General features: G+C 42.8%; 1 protein-coding gene across 2 annotated transcripts in view; it reads left to right on the top strand.

The window, feature by feature from the left end:
* Positions 1-17027, top strand: part of TRPM2 (transient receptor potential cation channel subfamily M member 2) — a 577304-nt gene that overhangs the window by 329678 nt on the left and 230599 nt on the right. For both annotated transcript variants that reach the window (XM_056536782.1, XM_056536781.1), the window contains one exon: positions 7055-7283. In XM_056536782.1, the coding sequence (XP_056392757.1) occupies positions 7055-7283 (229 nt within the window). The remainder of the gene's footprint in view (positions 1-7054; positions 7284-17027) is intronic.

Raw genomic sequence — 17027 nt, 5'->3', positions numbered from 1 at the left:
TACTCCATTACATTTTTAATCGTACTGTAGCGCATTTTTCTGCCCTCATAAGTGCATACCGCATACCTACATCTAAGTAGTGTACTATTTTGTACCTGTTAATCTGTCAAGGGCCTAGATACTGTGAAAGTCCAGGCAAAAGTCATCACCGGCTAGTGTTTTACTCCAGTACATTTTTTTTAAGCGTACTGTAGCATATTTTTCTGCCCGCTTTGTTCCACAACAATTGGTCTGCTGGTTATACTAGTCTGTAGACGGTATAATAAATACCCAGCAGTCCATTCCTAATAGTCTGTGAGAGAGTGCAATTTTGGGTTTAGTGCACAGCGACTGTGTGCTGCAGCCCTGTTGTGTACTGCTGCTGTTGTGTAAAAATATGTATTTTTAAGCATACTGTTGTGCATTTTTCTGCCCTTATAAGTGCATGCCACATGAGTTTTGGGGGCTCCCGTTTCTACGCAGTGCATTTTTTGGTAAAAATTACACCTTATCATTATTCTGTAGGTCCATAAGGTTAAAATGATACCCTACTTATATAGGTTTGATTTTGTTGTACTTCTGGAAAAAATCATAACTACATGCAGGAAAATTTATATGTTAAAAATGTCCTCTTCTGACCCCTATAACTTTTCTGCATATGGGGATGTATGAGGACTAATTTTTTGCACCATGATCTGAACTTTTTATCAGTACCATTTTTGTTTTGATCAGACTTTTTATCGCTTTTTATTCATTTTTTAATGGTATAAAAAGTGACCAAAAATACGCTATTTTGGAATTTAGATTTTTTTTTAAGTGTACCCCATTGACCTTGCGGTTAAATTAATTATATATTTTTATAGTTTGGACATTTACCCAGGCAGCCATATCACATATGTTTATATTTATTTTTATTTACATAGTTTTTCTTTTTTTTATAGAAAAAGGGGGTGATTCTGACTTTTATTAGGGAAGGGGTTAAATCACATTTATTAACCCCTTCCCGCTATTGGACGTATGCATACGTCCAGGCGAATTACACGTTCGCGCAAATGGACATATGCATACATCCAAACGATCTCCTGCTCTGCCGCGGGCAGCGCAGGAGATCGCGGGTGGGACTCAGCTGTCAATCACAGCCGGAGTCCCACCGCAGCTGCCGGGGCCGCGATCGCGCCGGTCCCGGCAGCATTAACCCCAAAGATGCCGTGATCAGTTCTGATCACGGCATCTATGCTGTTTGCAGGGGGAGCGCTCTCCCCCTGCCCATCAGCGGTGGCTCCGCGATAAAACAAGGGGGATCGAGGGTGTCCAAGACACCCTCGATCCCCCTTGAAGAGATAGGAGTGAGGTGGCAGGGTTGCCACCCCTCCTATCCCTGCTATTGATCGGCCGAGCGACCGACCAATAGCAGACTGGGGACGGGGGGGGTTAAAGTTCGGTTCCCCCCGCTATGCCCACCCATCGGTGTCCGGGCACAGCGGGGGGAACCGTGTAGTAGCGGCGGCGGCGGCAGCAGCGATCACTTACCCGGTGGCGGCTGTGATCACGGCGGCGGTGGAGGTGAGTATGATGCCGCGTGTCCGGTAGTCTGTTGCCTAGCAACATCTGCAGGGCGACAGTTTAGAGAGTGGTCTCTAAACTGTCGCCCTCCAGATGTTGCAAAACTACAACTCCCACCATGCCTTGACAGCTGTTTGCTGTGTTGGCATGCTGGGAGTTGTAGTTTTGCAAGATTTAGAGGGGTTCAGGCTAGAGATCACTGACAGTGGTCTCTAAACTGTAGCCCTCCAGATGTTACAAAACAACAACTCCCAGCATGCCCAGACAGCAGTTTTCTGTCTTAGCATGCTGAGATTTGTAGTTTTGCAACATCTGGAGGGCCACAGTTTAGAGACCACTGTCAGTGATCTCCATACTGAACCCCTCTAAATCTTGCAAAACTACAACTCCCAGCATTCAGGAACAGCAAATGGCTGTCTCGGCATGCTGGGAGTTGTACTTGCGTGCCTCCAGCTGTTGCATAACTACATCTCCCAGCATTCCCTTTGGCAATCAGTACATGCTGAGAGTTGTAGTTCTGCAACAGCTGGAGGCACACTGGTTGGGAAATACCGAGTTAGGTAATAGGTTCTATTACCTAACTCAGTATTTTCCAACCAGTGTGCCTCCAGCTGTTGCAAAACTACAACTCCCAGCATGCATGTTCTGTCAGTGCATGCTGGGAGTTGTAGTTTTGCCCCCCCCCCCTCCCATGTGAATGTACAGGTTACATTCACACTGACGGCGGATTACAGTGAGTTCCCTGCCTCAAGATTGAGCTGCAGCAGCCGCAGCTCAAACTCCTAGCGGGAGACTCAGTGTAATCCGCCGTCAGTGTGAATGTAACCTAAAAACACTACACTAACATAAAATAAAGAGTAAAACACTACATATACACACGTTGCTGCCCCCCCCCCCCCAATAAAAATGAAAAACGTATCCTACAGCAGTGTTTCCAAAACGGAGCCTCCAGCTGTTGCAAAACAAAAACTCCCAGCATTTCCGGACAGCCATTGACTGTCCAAGCATGCTGGGAGTTTAGCAACAGCTGGAGGCACCCTGTTTGAGAATCACTGGTGTAGAATACCCCTATGTCCACCCCTATGCAAATCCCTAATTTAGGCCTCAAATGCACATGGCGCTCTCACTTTGGAGCCCTGTCGTATTTCAAGGCAACAGTTTAGGGCCACATATGGGGTATCGCCGTACTCGGGAGAAAATGCCTAACAAATTTTGGGGGGCTTTTTCTCCTTTTACCCCTTATGAAAAAGTAAAGTTGGGGACTACACCAGCATGTTAGTGTAAAAAAAAAACATTTCTGTACACTAACATACTGGTGTTGCCCCATACTTTAAAATTTCGCAAGCGGTAAAAGAAAAAAAGCCTCCAAAATTTGTAATGCAATTTCTCTTGAGGACGGAGATACCCCATAAGTGGGCGCAAAGTGTTCTGGGGACGCACAACAAGGCTCAGAAGGGAGAGTGCACCATGTAAATTTGAGGTCTAAATTGGTGATTTGCACAGGGGTGGCTGATTTTACAGCGGTTCTGATATAAGTGCAAAACAATAAATACCCACATGTGACCCCATTTTGGAAACTACACCCCTCACGGAATGTAACAAGGGGTACAGTGAGCATTTACACCCCACAGGTGTCTGACAGATCTGAAACTGGGGTCTGTGAAAATGAAAAATAAAATGTTTAATTTGCACAGCCCACTGTTCCAAAGATCCGTCAAATGCCAGTGGGGTGTAAATTCTCCCTGCACCCCTTATTACCTTCCGTGAGGGGTGTAGTTTTAAAAATGGGGTCACATGTGGGGGGGTCCACTGTTCTGGCACCACGGGGGGGCTTTGGAAATGCACATGGCCAAATTCTCTCTCCAAAAGCTCAATGATGCTCCTTCTCTTCTGAGCATTGTAGTTCGCCCCCAGTGCACTTCACGTCCACTTATTGGGTATTTCCATACTCAGAAGAGATGGGGTTACAAATTTTGGGGGGTATTTTCTGCTATTATCCCTTGTAAAAATGTAAAATTTGGGGGAAAACAAGCATTTTAGTGAAAAATTATTATTATTTTTTTTACATATGCAAAAGTCATGAAACACCTGTGGGGTATTAAGGCTCACTTAATTCCTTGTTACGTTCCTCAAGGGGTCTAGTTTCCAAAATGGTATGCCATGTTTTTTTTTTTTTTGCTGTTTTGGCACCATAGGGGCTTCCTAAATGCAACATGCCCCCAAAAAAACATTTCAGAAAAACGTACTCTCCAAAATCCCCTTGTCGCTCCTTCGCTTCTGAGCCCTCTACTGCGCCCGCCGAACAATTTACATAGACATATGAGGTATGTGCTTACTCGAGAGAAATTGGGCTACAAATTCAAGTATAAATTTTCTCCTTTTACCCCTTGTAAAAATTCAAAAATTTGGTCCACAAGAACATGCAAGTGTAAAAAATGAAGATTTTGAATTTTCTCCTTCACTTTGCTGCTTTTCCTGTGAAACACCTAAAGGGTTAAAACACTTACTGAATGTAATTTTGAATACTTTTGGGGGTGCAGTTTTTGTATTGGGGTCATTTATGGGGTATTTCTAATATGAAGACCCTTCAAATCCACTTCAAACCTGAACTGGTCCACGAAAAATAGCGAGTTTGAAAATTTTGTGAAAAATTGTAAAATTGCTGCTGAACTTTGAAGCCCTCTGGTGTCTTCCAAAAGTAAACACTTGTCAATTTTATGATGAAAATATAAAGTAGACATATTTTATATGTGAATCCAAAAAAAAAATATTTGGAATATCCATTTTCCTTACAAGCAGAGAGCTTCAAAGTTAGAAAAATGCTAAATTTTTCAATTTTTTCATCAAATTTTGGGATTTTTCACCAAGAAAGGATGCAAGTTACCACAAAAATTTACCACTATGTTAAAGTAGAATATGTCACGAAAAAACAATCTCGGAATCAGATTGATAAGTAAAAGCATTCCAGAGTTATTAATGTTTAAAGTGACAGTGGTCAGATGTGCAAAAAAGGGCTGCGTCCTAGAGGTGAAAATGGGCTGTGTCCTTAAGGGGTTAACACTTAAGAATTTTTTTTTTTTTTTGCAATGTTATAGCCCCCATAGAGGGCTATAACATTGCATACCCTGATCTCTTACACTGTTCACTGCCATGCAATAGCATGGCATTAATCAATGTAATCGGCACTTGACTGCTTCTGCCTGAATCTCAGGCACGGAGCAGTCATTCGGCGATTGGACAGGGAGGAGGCAGGTAGGGGTCCTCCCGCTGTCCTGAAAGATGTTTGGGACGCTGTAATTTCATTGCGGCGGTCCCGAACAGCCCGATTGAGCTGCCGGGATGCTTTTGTTTTCACTTCAGATGTGGCGGTCAACGATCAGTGATGTACGGTATTAGCTGCGGGTCCTGGCCATTGATGGCCGCTGGGACCGACCCGATATAATGGGTGGTCACCACGTGACCCCGCGTTATATCGTAGGAGCCGTTAAGAAGTTAATACAGATTCGACTTGAATAAATTCGGACTAAACCAAATTTTTTCGGAAAATTTGTTGAATCGGCCGAATCGAATTTTTCATAAGTTCGCTCATCTTTAATTGTAATGCCAGAGGCTTGTTAACAGTTCAGTTCACACTTTTGCTCCAGTTTATGTAAAGTCCCAGTTTACCTTGCAATTCTCTGGCACGGATTCTGGACTATTAGGGGTCCCATGGAATTTAAAATGTGTATAATAATAATAATACAAATTGTAGGAGAAAAAGAAGGGTATTACTGTTCTCAAGCTAATTCCTGTAAATGTGTGCATATGTGTTAGTGAGAATGGTTTGGGCAATGAGTGCTAAAGAAATGAGTTCCACAGTATACAGTCTCATAGCCAGCGGTGAACATATTTTGCACTATATCTTTTAGATTTTATTTAAAAACTTTTATTGTACAGTGCTTCATAGGCCCTGCAGACACCACACATTAAGCACTGATGTATGTGCATTTTTTTTAATAAAATAATAAATATAAATAATTTTAACCCCTTAAGGACCAAGGACGTACCGGTACGTCCTTGGTCCTGCTCTTCTGATATAACGCGGGGTTACACAGTAACCCCGCGTCATATCATGGCGGGCCCAGCGTCATAGTGAAGCCGGGACCCGCCTCTAATAGCGCGCAACGCCGATCGCGGCGCCGCGCGCTATTAACCCTTTAGCCGCGCGCTCAAAGCTGAGCCGCACGGCTAAAAGTGAAAGTTCCCGGCTAGCTCAGTCGGGCTGTTCGGGATAGCCGCGGCTAATCGCGGCATCCCGAACAGCTGACAGGACAGCGGGAGGGCCCCTTCCTGCCTCCTCGCTGTCCGATCGCCGAATGACTGCTCAGTGCCTGAGATCCAGGCATGAGCAGTCATCCGGCAGAATCGTTGATCACTGGTTTCTTATGAGAAACCAGTGATCAACATAGAAGATCAGTGTGTGCAGTGTTATAGGTCCCTATGGGACCTATAACACTGCAAAAAAAAAGTGAAAAAAAAAAAGTGAATAAAGATCATTTAACTCCTCCCCTATTAAAAGTTTGAATCACCCCCCTTTTCCAATAAAAAAAAAAACACAGTGTAAATAAAAATAAAAATAAACATATGTGGTATCACCGCGTGCGGAAATGTCCGAATTATAAAAATATATCATTAATTAAACCGCTCGGTCAATGGCGTGCGCGCAAAAAAATTCCAAAATAGTGCATTTTTGGTCACTTTTTATATCATTTAAAAATGAATCAATAAGTCCTATCAATGCAAAAATGGTACCGTTAAAAACTTCAGATCACGGCGCAAAAAATGAGTGCTCATACCGCCCCATACACGGAAAAATAAAAAAGTTATAGGGGTCAGAAGATGACAATTTTAAACGTATTAATTTTCCTGCATGTAGTTATGATTTTTTCCAGAAGTCCGACAAAATCAAACCTATATAAGTAGGGTATCATTTTAATCGTATGGACCTACAGAATACATATCAGGTGTCATTTTTACCGAAATATGTACTACGTAGAAACGGAAGCCCCCAAAAGTTACAAAACAGCGTTTTTTTATTTATTTTGTCGCACAATGATTTTTTTTCCCGCTTCACCATAGATTTTTGGGCAAAATGACTGACGTCATTACAAAGTAGAATTGGTGGCGCAAAAAATAAGCCATCATATGGATTTTTAGGTGTAAATTTGAAAGAGTTATGATTTTTTAAAGGCAAGGAGCAAAAAACGAAAATGCAAAAACGGAAAAACCTCCGGTCCTTAAGGGGTTAAACTCTTTAGCCCTAACCATTCTCACTAACACATATGCACAAATTTTCAGGATTTAGCTTGAGAATGGTAATTCTCTTCTTTTTCTCCTACAATTCAAAAGGTTGTATTAGGTACACAACCTTATACCTGTACTCGCTAAAAACCTGCTTTCAACATCTGTTGAGCCACCCCCTTTCTCCTTTAATAATACAAATTCATTTTAATCTAATTCATTTTTATTTCAGGTCACACACAATGGTTCCTAAAAAGACAAATTGTATGACCCCCACTGAGCGTTTCCAAGCATTCTTTATGGCACCAGTAGTCATTTTCCATCTAAACATCTTAGCATATTTCGGCTTTCTTCTACTTTTTGCATACGTGTTAATGATTGATTTCCAACCAAGCCCATCATGGAGAGAACATGTCATCTATTTCTGGCTCTTTTCACTGGTTTGTGAAGAAATCAGACAGGTAAGGATGTAGATTATTTAACCGTACGTATTCTGTAAGTATATAGGTGCAAGCTGCTGTGTCTGATCCACAAATACAAACAAGATGATTACAGCAGCACACTGCTAGCGCTAAGATATATGTGAAATATAATTTGTTTCACATTGCAGTACTGCTATAGAGAAAAATAGAGGTTCTGAGCTCATCATTTTGCCAAATAGTGTGTAGCATGAGCTCACCTTAAGCTTACCAATTTTTGCTTTTTATTTTACATATATGGAGGGATTGGCTACCTCCATCTTGGTTTGTGCCCTCCACCCATTCCACTAGGTGTTTTAAGTAGGGAATAGCTGTATTTTACATGCCCAGAAAATGTAGGCTCAGTCCTGGCCCAGAAGAGGCATATCAATAGTCCATCTTAAATGAGGTCACCTTATCATAGTGGGATTGTACACACTATTTGGCCAAATAGTAAGCTCAGAACATTTTTCTCTATAGCAGTATTGCAGTATAAAACGTGTTGTATTTCACATATGTCTTAGCGCTAGCAGTGTGGTGCTGTAATCCTCTTGTTTGTTAAAAAAAAAAAAAAATATATATATATATATATATATATATATATATATATAAATTATTTTTTATATTATTATTTAATTATATATGTATAGTATTTTTTTATATTGATTTATGAATTAATTTATTTAACCTGTACGCCCCTGAAAGACCAGTTTCTTTGCTATTTTAAGACTAATAGGTTGCAAATATTTATACTTTCTGACAAAATAGTTTATGAAACATACTTTCAGACATCTACTTTATTTTGAAATCATTTCTTTTGTTCTTAATTAACATTTTAAATGAATTAGAAGCCTAACAATTTAACTTGAAATTTAAAAAATTTGAAAAATTACTTTAAATTTGAAGGTGGTAGAACTTAGGAACCGCCCCAAAATGACCCCATTTTAAAAAACTAGCTCCCTCAAGGTATTCGCTAGGGGGTACAGTGAGTATTTTAACACCATAGTTTTTTGGCAAGAATTATTACAAAGGCAGTGTTTAAAATTCGAAATTAGCTTTTTTCACAAATGCATCATTTGTGGGAAATATTTTTTGTACATCGCTTCTGATATTGAAAGAAATGCACCCTATATATTTTATTGAGCTGCTCGGCCCGTGTTTGGAAATACGCCCGCTTAGGCCATATTTGGTTCATTGGCCACGTGGTAGGACCCAGAAGGAGAGGAGCGCCATTTTGCTTTCAGGGCATCATTTTGGCCCGAATGGATTATAGGCCACACACATAGGCCTGCAAAGGGTTTTAGCTGCCAGAACCCTATAGAACCCCCACAAGAGACCCCATTTTGGAAACTAAACCCCCTAAAGTATTTGTCTAGACTGAAAGTGAGTACTTTTAGTGCTTTTTGTGTGGCTGGAATGGTTACAAAGTCAGTGGAAAAATTGAAATTCTCTTTTTTTCCCCACAGATGCATCATTTGTGGGACATATTTTTTGTACATTGCATCTGAAAAGTAGAAAATGCACCCCATATTTTATTATGCTGTTTGTCCCGTGTTCAGTAATACCCCTGCTTAGGCCATATTTGGTTGCTTGGCCACATGGTGGGACCCAAAAGGAGACGAGCACCACTTGGCTTTCAGGATATCATTATACAAATAATAGGCCACACTTCATCTTGCAAAGCATTGTAGCTGTCAGAACAATACTGCACCCCCAGAAGAGACCCTAATTTCAAAACTACACCCCCTAAACTATTCACCTAGGTCAAAAGTGAGTACATTGAGCCCTTATTGTGTGGCTAGAATTATATCAAAGTCAGTGGAAAAAAATAGCAATTAGCTTTTTTTCCCACAAATTCTTTATTTGTGGGACATCATTTTGGTAAGTCACTTTTGAAATGGAGAAAATACGCAAATATTTTATCACGCTGTTCGTCCTGGGCTGGGCAGTACCCCTACTTAGGCCATATCTGGTTGCCTGACTGCCTGGTAGGACCAAGTATGAGAGGAGCCCCCTTTGGCTTTCAGGGTATCATTATATGAATTATAGACCCCACCCCATGCCTGCAAAGGATCGGAGCTGTAAGAACAATACCGCACCCCAACAAGTGTATTGGCTGGACTAAGGACCGCTCTGATCGGTCCTTGGTCGGCTAGCAGTGACACACGGCTGTCTGTGACAGTTAAAGGACACTGGACGTTAAAAAAACAATCTTGAAAAAACTGGTGTATTTTGTTGGAGGGGGTGGAGAGGTTAGGTGATAATTCCCATTCATACTGTATTTCTGCAGTATAGGTGTCCGTTGTCATGTAATAAAAAGTGATACCAATGGAAACTATAGCAGTCTCATTCAGAAATGAATGGAGCTGCTACAGTATGCATCAGCATCACTTTTTTTGACATGATGCTGACGGGTACCTCTAACATACTGCTGAAACGCAGTATGAACGGGATGCAGTGTAGGGTCACATAGAGTGCATCCGCCACCGGCAGTCACAAGGGCGAGATCACTGCTGCGGCTGGGTAGCTCAGTGTGTCCGCTCATGATTGCCAGCGGGAAATCCGCAGCTATGAGTGGACACACAAAGCTACTCAGCTGCAGCAGGGAGCTCATTATTGTGACTGCTGGCGGGCATCTGCAGCATGTAATATGCTACGGATGTGTGCCGTGTGATCCTACACATTATGCATTTTTTTTTTCATTATATTTATTTAATAAATGTATTTTAATTTTTTATTTAATTTTTTTACACTTTTTTTTTTTTAATTAGTTTTTTTTACACTTTTATTTATTTCATATTATTTTTTACACTTTTTTTTAATGCTTTGGAATACTTAGTATTCCAAAGCATTGCAGTTATATGCTGCCTGCTAGTTTCACACTGGCAGGCAGAATAGCAAGACGTGCCTCTGGCTATAACAGGCAATCACCGGGGAAGACCTGGGGGTCCTTGTAAAGACCCCCGGCTGCCCAGGTAACATGCAGCACCCTGCATTCGTTACGGGGTGCTAAGGGAGAGAGACAGAGAGAGCCTCCTCATAGTAACATAGTAACATAGTTCATAAGGTTGAAAAAAGACCAGAGTCCATCACGTTCAACCTATATCCCTAATGAGTCCCTACTGCGTTAATCCAGAATAAATCCCTGGATCAACGTTCTGTCCCTATAATTCTAATATACATAACCAGCAATGTTCTTACTCTCCAAAAAATACATCCAGACTCTTTTTAAATTCTTTTACAGAGTTTCCCATGACCACCTCCTCCGGGAGAGAATTCCACAGTCTCACTGCTCTTACAGTAAAGAACCCCCATCTGTGCTGGTGTAGAAAACTTCTTTCCTCTAAACGGAGAGGATGCCCCCTTGTTATAGATGCAGTCCTGGATATAAATAGATCATGGGAAAGATCTCTGTACTGTCCCCTGATATATTTATACATAGTTATTAGGTCGCCCCTAAGCCTTCTTTTTTCTAAACTAAATAACCCTAATTCTGATAATCTTTCTGGGTACTGTAGTCCTCCCATTCCCCGTATTACCCTGGTTGCCCGTCTTTGAACCCTCTCCAGCTCCTCTGTATCTTTCTTGTACACTGGTGCCCAGTACTGTACACAATATTCTATGTGTGGTCTGACTAGTGATTTGTACAGCGGTAGAATTATTTCCTTGTCCTTCCTATGCCCCTATTGATGCACCCCATGATTTTATTTGCCTTGGCAGCAGCTGCCCGACACTGGTCACTACAGCTAAATTTACTGTTAACTAAAACTCCCAAGTCCTTTTCCACGTCAGTCGTTCCTAGTGTGCTCCCATTTAATACATAATCCCAGCCCGGATTTTTTCTCCCCATGTGCATTACCTTACATTTATCAATGTTGAACCTCATCTGCCACTTCCCAGTCCAAGCCTCCAACCTATCCAGATCCATTTGTAACAGTGCCCTGTCCTCTATTGTGTTTACCGCTTTACAGAGTTTAGTATCATCTGCAAAGATTGCTACTTTACTATTAAACCCCTCTACTAGGTCATTAATGAATACATTAAATAGGTCAGGACCAAATACTGACCCCTGTGGTACCCCACTAGTTACAGTCACCCAAGCAGAATAAGTACCATTAATAACCACCCTCTGTTTCCTATCACTGAGCCAGTTATTTACCCACTTACACACATTCTCCCCCAGCCCCATCCTTCACATTTTATGCACCAGACGTTTATGTGGAACCGTATCAAATGCTTTGGAAAAATCCAGATATACGACATCCAGCGATTGCCCATGGTTCAGTCTGGAGCTCACCTCCTCATAAAAGCTGATCAGGTTAGTTTGACAGGACCGATCCCTCATAAAGCCATGCTGATATGGAGTCATACATTTATTTGTATCAAGATATTCCAAAATAGCAACTCTTAGAAAGACCCTCAAACAATTTACATACAACAGAGGTTAAACTAACCAGGGTCACCTAATTTCCAGGGTCACCTTTTGTCCCCTTTTTAAATATTGGCACCACATTTGCCATGCGCCAGTCCTGGGGAACAGTCCCTGTTACTATAGAGTCCATGAATATTAAAAATAGAGGTCTGTCTATTACACTACTTAATTCCTTTAGAACACAGGGGTGAATGCCATCTGGACCTGGTGATTTGTCTGTTTTTATTTTTTGTAGGCGGCACTGTACTTCTTCCCGGGTTAGACAGGTGACCTGTAAAGGGGAGTTTGCCTTATCTCGCTGTATTTCACCTGGCATTTCATTTTCCTCGGTGAATACAGTGGAGAAGAATTTGTTTATTATATTTGCTTTTTCCTGATCCCCATTTAATAATTTCTTTTTTAAAGGGCCTACACTTTCAATTTTGACCTTTTTGCTATTTATATAGTTAAAAAACATTTTGGGGTTAGTTTTACTCTCTTTGGCAATGAGTCTTTCTGTCTCTATTTTTGCGGCTTTTATCTGTATTTTACATATTTTACATTTTTCTCTATAGTTTTTTAATGCTTCTTCACTCCCGTCCTCTTTTAGTAGCTTAAATGTTTTATTTTTGTCATTTATTGCCCCCTTAACATTTTTATTCATCCATATTGGTTTTCTTTTATTTCTGACCCTTTTATTCCCATAAGGTATATACATCTTACAGTAAGAGTTTAAGATATTTTTAAAAGTCTCCTATTTTGTGTCAGTATTCTTGTTTTTGAGGACATTATCCCATTTTATATTGTTAAGGGCTTCTCTCAGTTGGTCAAACTCTGCCTTCCTAAAGTTCATTGTTTTTGTGGCCCCTCAAGAGATTCCCTTATTGAAGAACAAGTTATAATGTATTATATTATGATCACTATTTCTTGGGGGGCCTTCAACTTGCACATTAGTTACTCTGTCAGGTCTGTTGGTTAATATTAAGTCTAGTACGGCGTCCCCTCTGGTCAGGCTCTGCACCATTTGGGACAGATAATTGTCTTTAGCTATAGTCAGAAACCTGTTTCCTTTATGAGATTCCCAGGACTCAGTCTCCCAATTTATATCAGGATAGTTAAAGTCCCCCATTATTATCACCTCATTCTGATTTGCTGCCTTGTTTATTTGCCTCATTAATTGATCTTCTGCTTCTTCCATTATGTTTGGTGGCTTATAGTAAACCCCTATCAGAATTTTATTATTTTTATCTCCATATATTTCTACCCACAATGACTCCACAATATCGTTTCCCTCCTGTATATCCTCCCACAGTGCGGCCTTCAGACTTGACCTCCCTCTGTCAAAACTCCTTACAGCGGCTGTAAGGGTTAAACTTTGGTCCCGGCAGTACGGCAAGCCCCCGCCCGCTTTGGATCACACACAGTACCCCACGATCGTGCTGCAGGGTGCTGCAGGGAAGACAGAGGGAGCTCCCTCCCTCTGTCAAAACACTTACAGCCCGCAGTCACTTCCGACCGCGGCTGTAAGTGTTAAACTCCCAGGACCGAAGTTTACTCCAGTCCTGGCAGTACGGCACGGTCCCGGCTGTGCATGCAGGTCCATGGTCGTTAAGGGATTAAAACAAGGTCTTTATCCCCCCCCCTCACCTTCTTTCCCAGTTGGAACCTCAGCTGCAGCTTTAGTAATTCAGCATTTGTAGTGCACACAAGTAGGTATAGGTATCATAGGTATCGTTCCCATGCACAACACCTTCCTCCCCTGGTGGGCAGCATCTACAGACTGTAACACTCATGTTTCAGTAGACTAGAACACTGATAATTGTGGATCCGCTGGACCTGTGTGGTAGATGACTCGGACCCTACCAGGGAGCGGAGTCTAAGGTGCAGCTGGTTTTCACCAGAGCCCACCGCAAAGAGGGATGTACTTGCTGTGGCAGGCGGCACCCAGGTTGCTACCCCTGACACGGCTCGACCACACAGGTGGTTGAGGAGATTCGAGGCTCAGGTGGGATAAGGCAACTCGTGGTCTGGATAGCAGGAGGTCAGGGCAGGTGGGACAGTAGCGTAGTCAGGAAAGTAGCAAATGGTCAGTAGGCAGGCGGTAAAGGAGCAAGGCCAGGTAACGGAGCAAGGGTATGATACACAGCAAGGCAATACACAGGAATGCTTTCTCTAAGGCTCTAGGGCAACAAAGATCCGGCAGGGAAGTGTGGGTGGTGGAGGAATTTATCAATGAGCCACAGGTGTTACTTCACTAATGGATGCACTGGCCCTTTAAATCTTAAAGCTCTGGCGCGCGTGCCCTAGGGACGCGGATACGTGCACAGGAGCAGAGAGGCAGAGGCGCTGGTAGGAGAAGCACCAGGTGAGTGACGGGCTGTGATTCGCATGCGGGCGCATCCTGTGATGCGAATCCCAGCCCCGCCGGCAGCAGCAGGTAATGGGACCATGCGCTCACAGCTAACGTGTGCGGCCGGTGCGCATTACCTAACAGTATCCCCTGTTAGGTAACTCCTGAGAAGGTCACGGTCCAGGATATTCTCCTCAGGCTCCCAAGATCTCTCCTCAGGACCGTAACCCTCACGGTTTTAGTGGCAAGAATCTCTTTAACTTTTTAGACGTCAGAAGAGCCGGAGACAGGTGTGGAGACAAGATTCTTTTGAGAAAACCAGTTTATGACAAGAGGCTTGAGGAAAGAGATGTGGAAGGAATTGGGAATATGTAACGTAGCAGGAAGATGGAGTTTGTAGGAGACAGGATACATTTTTTGTAGAATCTGGAAGGGACCAAGGTAGCGAGGCCCAAGCCTGTACCAGGGTATTTTGAAGTGGATGTACTTGGATGAAAGCCACATCATGTCACCAGGAGAGAAGGACGGAGGAGGTCTTCAGCTTGCGCCTTAATGCGTGAAGAAGCCTGGGATAACAACGACTGTCGGGTCTGTTGTCATATGGTGGTGAAGTCACGGACCAGCTCATCAACAGAAGGCACACCGGAGGAAACTGGGAGAGCAAGAGGAGAACGGAGATGGAGTCCGTAGACAACCTCATTGACTCGGAATCCTTATGATTATATGAGAATTCAGGCCAGGGAGAAGGTCAACCCAATCGTCTTGGCGAGCTGAGTCAAAATGCTGAAGATAAGTCTCAAGAATTTGATTAACCCTCTCAACCTGACTGTTGGACTGAGGAAGGTAGGCCGAGGAGAAGTCCAGATTGATGTCCAGACGGTTACATAGGGCTCGCCAGAACTTAGAGACAAACTGCACACCACAATCCAAAACTATATGCTGATAAAGACCATGTAAACGAAAGACATGCAACAAGAAGTACTTCACCAGCTGCGGGGCAGAAGGAAGACCTGGTAGAGGAATGAAATGAGCCATCTTGGAAAACCAACCTACAATGACCTAAAGGACAGTGTTATTATGAGATGGTGGCAAATCAGTGATGAAATCCATGGCGATATGCGACCAGGAAGTCAGCGGAATGGGGAAAGGATGTATGAGTCCTGCAGGTCTCGTGATGCTATGGACTGGCCCACCTGCTCCCCAGACCTTAATACGATTGAGCACATCTAGGACATCATGTCTCGCTCCATGCACCAACACCACATTGCACCACAGACTGTCCAGGAGTTTAGCCCAGGTCTGGGAGGACATCCCTCAGGAGACCATCCACCACCTCATCAGGAGCATGCCCAGACGTTGTAGGGAGGTCATACTGGCACATGGAGGCCACACACACACTACTGAGCCTCATTTTAACTTGTTTTAAGGACATTACATGAAAGTTGGATCAGCCTGTAGTGTAGTTTTCCACTTTGATTTTGAGGATGACTCCATACCCAGACCTCCATGGGTTGATAAATTTGATTTCCATTGATAATTTTGGTGTAATTTTGTTGTCAGCACATTCAACTATGTAAAGACAATAGAAAATAGTATTGTGGACAGATAGTGGTGTCCACTGCCTAGTATAGACAACTCCCAAAAATAAACAAGTAGATAAGAGGGGGGGAGAGAAAACTGTATAGGTGCTAATAAAACATAGCTTTTAATAAGTCGTCTAAAACACACTGATTTAAACAAAGTGATGTACGAATAGGTGACAAGGCAGGTGTCAGCCCTGTGACCTAAGGATAGACACTAACAAGGCTGTTAAAATTGCATGTAAAGGGATTGTCCCACAAATGCAGTAGCCCAATGTAAATTGTATGCTGCTGATAGATAATATAGATATAGTTGCTAGCTATGCCCAACGCGTTTCAGCACATGGTTACATGTGACCTCATCAGGGGCTAACTGGCGTAGAACAATACAGTTATTGTATATGAGAATTAATATCGGGGTAGCTCGATACAATAGCGACCCCAACAAAGAGCGTGCTGGATGTGATGCACAATACTCATTTACAGCATATAAATGACAGGACCCGGACGCAACCTGCAAGGAAGCACATAAGAACAATGGTCCTCAGTAAGCATATCATTACCAAAAAATAGTAAGGTACCTGTAAAGCAGAAGAGATAGTTACTCACGGTTATGGCGTCTATCTGGGATAAAACCTGACGATGTGTGTATAACCCGCAGTGGCGGGGAGCCTAGCTTCCGTGCCGGCTACTCACACACATGTCAGAGAAGAGCGGCGTCTGACGACTTATCCGCTTCCGGTCTAAGGTGGGCGTGGCCCGGCTAACGACGCCGTCTCCATGCCAGCGCCAAAACAATGGAGAACGCGTCATCCGTCCCGCTGATCTCGCGGGGCGGTAGCACGGGCATAGTTAACCCTAGCCGACCCGAAGGTAAGTCAGTTACACTGTCCCAAAATAGGACAGGTAGGAAAATTAGCTTTAAATGGCAGCCCAAAAATACACTTTGGATATGTGAATTAGGGTAGGCGAGAGCTTAGCCAGACATTTATACTGAGTCCGATATTAGACATTGAGTAATGTATAACAGGGGAACAGTACATGGATTGGCACATCTAGGTAGTACAGATAGAGTAAAATTAAGAAATTTGAATATTCATAATAATCATTAATTGAGAGTAAACAAGCTAGAGATCAGAGACCCAGAATTAAACAGAGAAGGATATCGGATAAAAATATTGACCAAAAGCAGCTCTGGTGGATGAGGGGAGGTAATGAGGGACGATATCCCAAAGATTGGGGTACCAAAAAGTGTCCGAGGGGTATTGTAGGGGAAGCCCTAGATGGATGGTGGAGAGGGGTTAGCGGGGGCCTAGTGAGCCTATATAATGCCTAGGCATCCCTAAACTAAGCCCTATGCCTAGGCGGGGTGGCCGCCCTAAAAAGGGCGGTCCCGCTCTGGAACC

This window comes from Hyla sarda, chromosome 8 (genome assembly GCF_029499605.1).
Source record: "Hyla sarda isolate aHylSar1 chromosome 8, aHylSar1.hap1, whole genome shotgun sequence".
Lineage (NCBI taxonomy): Eukaryota > Metazoa > Chordata > Amphibia > Anura > Hylidae > Hyla > Hyla sarda.
This window is presented reverse-complemented; position numbering and strand designations above follow the sequence as displayed.